The sequence below is a fragment of the Rhinolophus ferrumequinum genome, chromosome 13, assembly GCF_004115265.2.
Source record: "Rhinolophus ferrumequinum isolate MPI-CBG mRhiFer1 chromosome 13, mRhiFer1_v1.p, whole genome shotgun sequence".
In the NCBI taxonomy this organism is placed as follows: Eukaryota; Metazoa; Chordata; class Mammalia; order Chiroptera; family Rhinolophidae; genus Rhinolophus; species Rhinolophus ferrumequinum.
Window position 1 is genome coordinate 64,960,852 of NC_046296.1, and position 9,105 is coordinate 64,969,956.

Here is a 9,105-nt window from a genome sequence, read left to right on the forward strand (position 1 = left end):
AACCCAGATACCAGGTTCCCAGGGGCGGCCGGCACCGCATCATCTCAGGTCCTCTCGGGTTGGAAATGCTGTGATGCTGCCTTTGCAGATGTAGGGGGCCACCGGCCAAGGAAAGTGGACAGCCTCTAGAAGCTGGAAAAGGTGAGGAAACAGGTGCTTTGAGCCTCCAGAGAAGAACACAGCCCTGCTGACACGTTGATTTTCGCCCAGTGTGACACATTTTGGATTTCGGATATCTAGAGCCCTAAGATAATGCATATGTGTTGTTTGAAATCACTCAGTTTGTGGTCATTTGTTACAGCAGCGATAGAAAACAAATACCCATTTTACAGATGGGAAATGGAGGCACAGAGGGTTCCCACAACCTGCCCAACATTGCACAGCTGCTGAGTCAGGAGCACAGTTCGAACCCAGGCAGTCAATATCCTGACCACAATGCAGGGCTCCCTCATGGGCCCCTCAGAGGGAATCCCCACCTTGCCGGGCAGGTTTCTTGAGTCCCCTAAACTCCTGGATAAAAATGAGCCAATGGAGCCCACTTAGAGGCTGTGTGGGGCGCAAGGAGAATAAACCCTGGCTGACACGTGTGGGACGCTGACTGGGGCCATGGTGCCAGGCCAGCTGCAGGCTTCCTGCTCCACTCACACACCCACCTGGGGCAGCCCTGAGAGCCCTCCTCCTCCTAGATGGGCTGCAGCTCATCTTCCAGCTTCTTCTTCCGGACTCCTTCCATGAAGAAGAAGTCCAGGCTGATGAGGGTTTTCCCCAGGGGCGTGTCCACCCTGCTGCCCACAACCTGGTTCGTGGAATTGGGGACAGTGTCAGAAAAGAAAGGCACGTGCTCCGGCAGCTTCTCAGGTTCCTTCTTATTGCCCTGAGGAGAGGGGACAGTTCATGTCACATGCTGCTTCACATACGGTGGCAGTGCCATAGATGTGGTTGGTTCTTTTCAGTGAAGTTTTACTTCAAGTCTAGCATACACACAGAAAAGTGCACAAATCATAACTGTACTCCATCACCTGTCGCACAGCGAGCCTGCCTGTGTAGCCTCTCTGCACCAGGAGCTAGAACTTGATCAGCCTCCACCCCGAACACCTCCACCCCCCAGGCGACCTGATTTCCACCTCTGACACCACAGGCTGTGGTTTGGCCTGGTTTTGAACTTTGTCTTAATGGGATCGTGCCTCCTCTGGCTGCTTTCTCTCATGGACATTGGCGAGATTCGTCCACGTTTGTGTGTGTGTTGCAGTGCACTCATTCTCCTTGCAACTTCTATGAATAAGCTGCAGGTTATTTATCTAGTGACTTCTGTAACTGATGGATGAATCCGTCAGTAAATGTAGGGATTCAGAACAATCCGATGTGTGGGGCAAAATCCTCAGCCCTCCCTACCCCTGTTTATGGTTAACTTTGCTTCTTCGTGTGGAATAGAAGTGACAGGACCAGTTTGTAATGAGATCCTGGCTTTTACTTGGGAAAGTCCGTGCTGAGGTGGCCCCACAGCTGGGTGTGATGCAGGTTTCAGTGCTCAGGTTGCTACATCGCTCTTGGCAGGGAAGGACTCAGTAGGCTGGACGAAGCCCGGACCAGGAGCTCAGTGTAGGATTTCAGGTCCCACGAACTAAATTTTCTATCTGGGGGAAGACAGCAATCCAGCAAGGCCAGAATGAAGACGTGACACCTTCCCTAAACCACACAATGTTGGTGTCAGCGTGGCCACCACCACCTTGGTTGACTCACTACCCTGCTCATTTTCCAGGTGGTTCTGTGACCATTGTTCTTAGGGCCGGATTCATTGTCCCATTTGCTCATTCATCCAACACAAACTGAGTGATATTTTACTGACCAGGTGCTTGGAGGTGGAGGTGCGGGGATGAAGTCACTGTTGTCCTTTCTCTTAGAGAGCCCACAACCAGGTGAAATCGATCATCGCAACATGACATGCTTTACCAAAGGAAAGGGTTACATATATGCTGGTGAGTAAAGTCAGAAGCACAGAGTGATCTGCTCAAGCCCACTCAAGACGGGGAAATTTCTCAGAAGGGGAGGCACCTGAGTGGGGACCTGAAGGACGAATAAGAGTCCATCAGGCTGACAAGGTGGGAAGGGCGTTTCAGGAGGGGAACAGCACGCACAAAGGCACGGATAAGAGTGTGGGTTGGTCAGTGTGGGGTGAGCAATGGAGGAGGGGTTAGATCACAAGATGTGTTGTAAACCAGGCTGAAAACTGCAGATTTACTGAAGGATTTTCAGCCGGGGAGAGAGATGATCAGTTTTGCAGTTTAGGAAAATTACTCAAGTAGGATTGATTAGAGGTGGTGCTACTAGAGGCAGGAATGAGTTTGCAAAGTATTTCTCCCAAACTCATTCTCCACAGGGGGCACCCCACACGTCACTCTGCACTGCGGTCCTCACCTGGGGGATAAAGTTCCAGCACGTACATCTTAACAAAGTCAAGAAACACTGGGAAGAAGTAATTTCTACATGCTCCACGTCAGTATTTTCTTTCCCACCAGACTCTAAGCTTCTTGGAACAAGACTATTTTATCTGTCTCTGTTCGCTCCAGCATCCATCACACGGTAGAGACAAATGTTAAATGAGTGAATACACATTCCAAGTGCAAGTATGTCTTACCATGAGGTCATGGTCTTTCAGGAAACTCCAATTTTGAGCCCTGGAAAGGAACACACGTTAGACACGTGAGTTCTTCCTGTGACATTTTCACAAATGGCTTTTCTGTGTCAAGTTAATAAGCTGATGCCACTAACACATTTATTCCATCATGGAGGAATTAACATCACTTTTAGGTGAAACGAATGCCATGTATCTACTGAGTGTTTATTTATGCTACATCGTATAAAATGAAGAAACATTTCAATAATCAGTGGCTTGTCCTAGAGTGGAAACTATAATGCTGGAGGGTAGAGCAGAGTCGGAAGGAGAGCAGTGATGCCCTGTCTCCATGTACCTCTGCTTCCTCAGCGGGCCACTGTGGGGATCCCCAAGTAGCGTGTGAGGGCCAGTTCTCACTTCCTCAAACCTTGGTAAAAAAGAAGAAGGTGGGGAGGTTTAGGACTAACAGGGAGCGACAGTGAGGAAACTGGCATTACTGGCACTGGTAATTTCATTTTTATTTTAATCTGTTTGTGTGAAAAGTCAAACAATTGTATAACGCTCATAATAAACATAGCCTCTGCCCCAGACCCCATGGCCTAGAGTCTCCAGTCTTTTAGCTGTTTCTCTACTTGCTTATTGCTACTCGGTCCTGAGAAGGAAGGCTCCATGGAGCTGGGATCAGGCATGTTTTGTCCCCTTTGCAGCCCCACAGAGCGGCTCTTCTGGGACTTTTTGGATTGAGTGAATGAAGGACTGCTGTCCCAGCTTCCTGGTCGCCCCCCTGCAGTCTGTGCTGGGATTCCAGAATGAACCGGGAGGGCTGCACTGCCCCTTACCGGAGCCCTGCCTCTCTCCCTCCCACTCTCTAAGTGTCTGGCCCAGGCTGGGCTCTCTCACCTCCCCTCCCCCGCTCCCCACCTCAGTGCTCTCTGCCCTTTGGCTCCAGCACTTTCCCATCAATGCACTTTGCCTGGCTTCCCTCTCACCCTCAGGTTTCTCTTTCTCCAGAAGCTTCCTAGACCCTGAGTCAGACTGGAGGGCAGGGGAAGAGGGCAGGCAGGGCAGGGCACTCACCAGCGCTGCTGGCTCCGCCTCTCGGCCTCCAGGAGTTCTCTCCACAGCTGGTCCTGCTGCACACCATCAGCCCCCAGGGCCAGGCCGCGAGCGCGTCCCCTGGCCACCATGGGGCCACCCCGGGCAGTAGGGGAGACTAAGGTTGGTGGCCTGGTGGAGGGCAGTCGGTACCCAGCTGATGTGGTTTTCTGGAGCCCAGAGGTGGAGTGGCCCTCCATGGAGACGTGTGTGTGTGTGTGTGTGTGTGTGTGTGTGTGTGTGTGTGTGAGCTCAGACCTCTCCCAGGATAACCCTCCCTCCTAACCCCAGGAGAGCCCGTGCAGGGGTCCTCCTCACTGCCCCGCTGGACCCTGAGCTCAGCGTGGCCTATGAGGATCAGGCCTTCCAGGATGGGAGAGTAATCGAGCCCAGTTGAGTTTCAAGCTCCTACTTGTGTTGACTGTTGCCCTGGGAACAGGGCAGCTCCCCACTGTGCCCAGGAAGGCGGGAGCTGCGGTGTATGTGTGTGCCTTGGTCTGGCACATCTGAGCCCCAGGGTGAGGGTGGGGTGGAGAAAGTTCCTGGGTCTGTGCCATGTCCAGCTCAGCTGCCCCACAGCTCTGCTCCCTGCACCCCTCGCTAGAGACTTCAATACAGCATGAGGGAGGGGAAGGGGGCCAAAGGCCTGACTTCTGGGGCAGGGAGGGAAGACCTGGCTCCCGGAGAGGACGTGGGGATTGGACTCAGTTTCTGTCATTGTAACCTGACCTTGGGCACGTGACCTTGGGCACCCTGTCCTTTTGGGCACGTGAAAGGGCAATAATAATCCTGATCCACCCCACTGCTACATGAGATGGTGGGAGTGCTTTCACATGATGCTTCTCTCTAGGGATGATAGAAGCAGTCCTAGTGTATGCCAGGTGAGGGAAAATCAGTGACACTGCATGATTAGTTAATCTGTTCTTTCTGTGTGAACCTGGATGGTTTACAAAGCACCACCCTTTCTCTTGCGGGACCCTCCCAACCATCCACAGCAAGAATTTCCAGTCCCATTCTATAGATGGAGAAACTGAGGCCCTCAGCAGCAAGAGTAAGTGACAGCTCAAGGTCACTCAGCTACTCACTGAAGCTTGGCCTAACTTTAGACGGTCTGAAGGACGCAATGAGGACCTGAGGGGAGGAGTCATGTTCAGAACCTGTGGCTGCTGCTGCTCTGACCCAGGCAGCCCGAGTTCGCTCTGCGGCCCCAGGCCGCTCCTGTACTGGCTCAGCTGACCTCCTCTGACACCCGCTCATGGCTTGTGCCCCAGCTGCCAGGTCTCTTGGCTTCTTGCGATGCACTGTTTGTGTTGGCAGATTCCAGCTCTTTCCATGAAAGTTTTCTGTGGCCAATCCAGCTGGACGTGGTACTTCTCTGCATAGCTGGGAAATAGACGCACAGAGGACACAGAGGTATGTACAAGGTGCCCTAGGGTGTGGGGACAAGTTCAGCCAACACACCCGAGCTCACACTGTGCTCCAGCCCTGGGTGCCTGTTCTGGATTCTGCTTTCATGTAAGAGGCACTAAGGAGTTGGGTCTTCACAGATGAAAAGGATTTGCCAGGTGGAGCAAAAGCTTGGATACAAGAGAGAGCCTGGTATTTGGGGGAAGTTGGGGGAAGAGGCAAAGCACTGAGGCTGGCGGCTGTGTGCACAACTGGAGACACTGCCGGCTGTAAGCCCACAGGACATTGCAGGGTAAAGAAGCACCTGGCAGGGGACAAGACGCAGGAGAGAGGACTGTGGCCATGTTCCATGTAGAGGAAGTGGTATAGCCCACACTGGGCTTGGGCAAATGGCTGGGCTGGAGGACCGTGGGTGAGCGCCACCGGGCCACAAAGAGCTGTCAGCTAGGAGGAAGGGGCTGAGGGAGTGTGGCCTCCTGGACATTAGCCTAAGAGCAGAAGCTGTGGTGCTGGGACTCTGTCTGTCCTGTTCTTCCTCCCGGAGCTGGGCTGAGACAGGCTGGCGTTCAGTGACTGCAGTTTTCTCAGAAAAAATGAACTGTGCGGGACCCCTGGGGCCCAGGAGCAGGCTTTTCCGGTAGTCATTGTCTCTCTTTGGTGTCTGCGCCCCCAGCACAGCGAGGACAGTCCTGAGGGAAACTGCCCTGGCTGTGGAGTGGACACTCCATCAGTATCAGTGGGTCTGTCCATTTGTAAGGGTTCAGGGGTAATTGAAGAAGATTATCTGGAAGCTTGGTTGCTTACACATCTGGAATCAAGGTGTCAGCAGGCCAGGCTTCCTGTGAAACCTGGAGGACAGGACTTCTTTGTCTCTTCCCGGCTCTGGTGGCTGCTGGGCAATGCGGCACCCCTCGGACTGTGACCGCCCACACCACTCTCTGCCTTCACCACCACATGGCCTCCGTCTGTGTGTCTCTGTCTTCACACGGCCGTCTTTTTATAAGGACACCGGTAGGGCCCATCTTACTCCAGTGTGACCTCATCTGAACTAATTACATCTGCAAGGACTCTTTCCACATGAGGCCACACTCCGGGGTATTAGGGGTTAGGACTTCACCATATGGGGTGAGGGTGGAATGATTCAACTCATGACAGATTATATGGATTCAGACTTCTTCTGGGATATACTGTGGATAAAACTATCTCGTATTCAGCCCCTACTGTGTGCCACGCATTTTACGAATGTTATCCTCAACCATTATTTCATTTCATTAAATGAATAGTGTTAGCTCCGTTTTATGGATGAGCGAACAAAAGCTTCAAGAGGCTGAGAGTCTCGTCCAAGGCCATAGGCAACAACTGCAGGGCCTGGCAGTGGAACCCACTCAGGCCTCCCGTCGGGGGCCCGTGCTTTCTGCCAACAGCGGGGCTGTGGCGTGGCTGCTAACAATTAACTACTCCCCATTGGTTCCCCAGGAGCCTCCTGGATAATTTTCAGCAATTAGCCTCCACGTTTTCAATACCAATCTAGCCTCTGGGAGGTAATGTAAGTCTTCCCTAATAGATAACTACAACTACATTAAAAATAGCAGTCGTATCACTCTTCAGGTTTGAGAGTGTGCTCACGTACATTTCTTGTTGAAGTATGACAGCCTTGGGGGGGCTGGTCCTATCTGGATTTAGGTGCAGAACCTGGGGGCTCAGGAAAACCACAACCCTCACTGATCCCACGGGCAGGACATGCGGTGCCAGAACCCAAGCCCTGCTGCCTGCCATTCCTTGTCTCTTAGACTATTATCTGAAGAGGACAAGCATCCCACGTAAACAGTTTTACTTCAGCTACCTACATTATACACTCACTGGTTTATATTCTGAAGGCTCTGGATTTCTGGGAGGTGGGGACACTTTAAGTATTGGGAAAAAATGTTCTGATGCATCATTTTTATTTTTTCTGTAGCGAAATGCATTTTAGGAAAAAGTAGAAGTGAATTGGGAATGGTCGCAACACACGTCCTGGGCAGCAGGGGGCAGACTGTAGCTTTGCATCTTCCATCCAGTCGGAAATCAGCAGTTACGGCTCCATCTCAAAGCATCCGAAAGGAGCCAGGCGCTATGGCCATTTCGGATTTAAGGCAGAAAATGAGTGTCACGTTGGGAGAAGGTGTCCATGAAGGAACACAGCAGGGCCTGGTGGAAACAGGCGCTAGGCAAAAAGTCCTTAGGTGGCGGTGGATCTGGGCAGCGTGACATACTTTAAACATTAGGCAGCAGGTGAGGCTGAGCCCTGCCAGGCTGAGCTGGCCCAGATGGTTGTGGCAGCGGCTGGTGGTCTCCTAGGTGGTCTCTGACTGAGGCTGTGCTGGCCACGGAGCTCGAGTTGCTGGGGGCATTCAGGGAGAATCAGCCTTTGGTGGCAGCATAGGGTGCTGGGTGGGTGGCGGAGGGCGGAGCCTGGGAGGGCTTCACGGGGCAGAGGAGGTTGGTTTTGGGGCTGTAGCCGGCAGGGGGAGGTTCTGGTGTTCACACGGTTCAAGGCCAAAGGAAGGTGCCACCCTCTCTGACCAGCCCCGAAGGTGAGCACCTCCTTCCTCTGGTGCAGGAGCTCTCAGTTTGCATGTCCAAGGAGACCCTAGCCCATAGAGTTGTAACCCTGGCTGTTTGTCCCCTGTCCTTCTGTCTGTCTGGGGAGCCCCACACCTGGCCCATGGCCTGCCTGCCATGTGGGTTCTGGGCCAGGCAGGCAGGAGAAAGAGTAGGAGTCCCCCCAAACCGGGAGACCTCCGTTTGGTGCTGCCCTGTCTTGCTGGGGCAGGGGGTGACCATGGCGTCAGCCACCTGACCCTCAGGTGAGGCTGCAGTGGCAGGAGGAGGCCGGCCCGGAAGTGCTGTGACTGGCAGGTCTGACTGAAGTGCTTGGTGGTGTGGGTGCCCCGGATGATTTGGTTGCGACGGGGATAGATAGCTGCTTATAGCTGTGCACCCCGTGAGGGCCTGGGAGGGCAGGTGCTGCCTCCGCCTGGTGTGGGGCAGGCCAGGGCCGAGGGCTCAGCCTCCGTCAGGGATGTCCGCCATCTACATCCTCAGCTTCTCCTACTCGAAAGCCCGCACTCGCTGTCACAAAGCAGCACATGACAGTGTTTTCTTCAGTGGTCCCCTCCCTACAAGAGATTCCTACTGAAACGCATCACGATGCGATGCGTGACAATGAAATGAAACAACACAGGTGACAAAAGTACCCCACCTAGAGGCTGGCACCTGAAGAGCCTTTGATAAATGGCTCCTCACATTTAGGACAGTTGGCAAGAGCTTGCAAGGGTGGGTGGGGAGAAGGGTCGTTGCTTGGTGGTACGAGGGGCGCAAGCAGTTTCAGGTGTGGACAAGAGCTGGTAGCAATTCAGACTAGATGTGGAGACAGGATGGAAATTTCCACTATAACTCAAGGATCCCTCGGCCCAGGTATGGGGCAGGAGAAAGCTTCAGGAAGTCAGAGGGTGGGCTGGGGTGAAGCAGGCTGCCTGAGCGAGGTGGCATGTTGACATAACCCTCCACAACTCATGGAGAAGACGATCAGGCTCATTCAGATCGCCATGTCCCGCTTTGGGCAAACTGGGGATCCAAAGACCAGTGTCCTGCTGTGCTGGGTACCACCTCCGGGTACGACTGTTGGTACTTGAATGTTTTATGTAACCCTCACAACAACTGAAGGAGGTGGTGTGATGGTTAGTTCTATGTGTCATTGACTGGGCCGTGCGGTGCCCAGCCATTTGGTTACACATCGTCCCGGCTGTGTCTGGGGTGTCTCTGGGTGAGGTTCACATTTCACTTGGTGGACTGAGTAAAGCAAATGGCGCCCCCCCATGCAGGTGGGCCTTGGTCCGTCAGCTGAGGACCTGACTAGAACAGAAAGGTTGAGTAAGAGGGACCTCTTCCTGCCTGGGTGCTGAGCTGGCATGCTGGTCTTCTCCAACCTTTGGACTTGAGCTAAAGAA

General features: G+C 53.3%; 1 protein-coding gene across 2 annotated transcripts; it reads right to left on the bottom strand.

Annotated features, from left to right (window-relative positions):
• C13H2orf50 (chromosome 13 C2orf50 homolog) lies at positions 1 to 4,106 on the bottom strand. 2 transcript variants are annotated; one of them, XM_033124218.1, is made up of 4 exons: positions 3,692 to 4,106; positions 2,636 to 2,675; positions 654 to 796; positions 1 to 132 (listed from the first exon to the last, which is right to left on the bottom strand). In XM_033124218.1, the coding sequence occupies exons 1-3, from the start codon at positions 3,907 to 3,909 to the stop codon at positions 683 to 685; spliced, it is 372 nt and encodes a 123-aa protein (XP_032980109.1). In that variant the 5' UTR covers positions 3,910 to 4,106; the 3' UTR covers positions 1 to 132; positions 654 to 682. The 2 variants fall into 2 exon arrangements, with proteins under 2 accessions (XP_032980109.1, XP_032980108.1); XM_033124217.1 differs by having other exon boundaries at positions 654 to 874.
• Positions 4,107 to 9,105: the final 4,999 nt, after the last annotated feature.

What these genes read in the sequence shown, in the direction of transcription:
- C13H2orf50 (XM_033124217.1), bottom strand. Translation starts at nt 3,909, where the DNA reads ATGGAGGGCCACTCCACCTCTGGGCTCCAGAAAACCACATCAGCTGGG. An exon ending in AGGCGGAGCCAGCAGCGCTG is followed by an intron (nt 2,676 to 3,691) that starts GTGAGTGCCCTG and finishes GTTCCTTTCCAG; the next exon opens with GGCTCAAAATTGGAGTTTCC. An exon ending in TGAAAGACCATGACCTCATG is followed by an intron (nt 875 to 2,635) that starts GTAAGACATACT and finishes CCCTCTCCTCAG; the next exon opens with GGCAATAAGAAGGAACCTGA.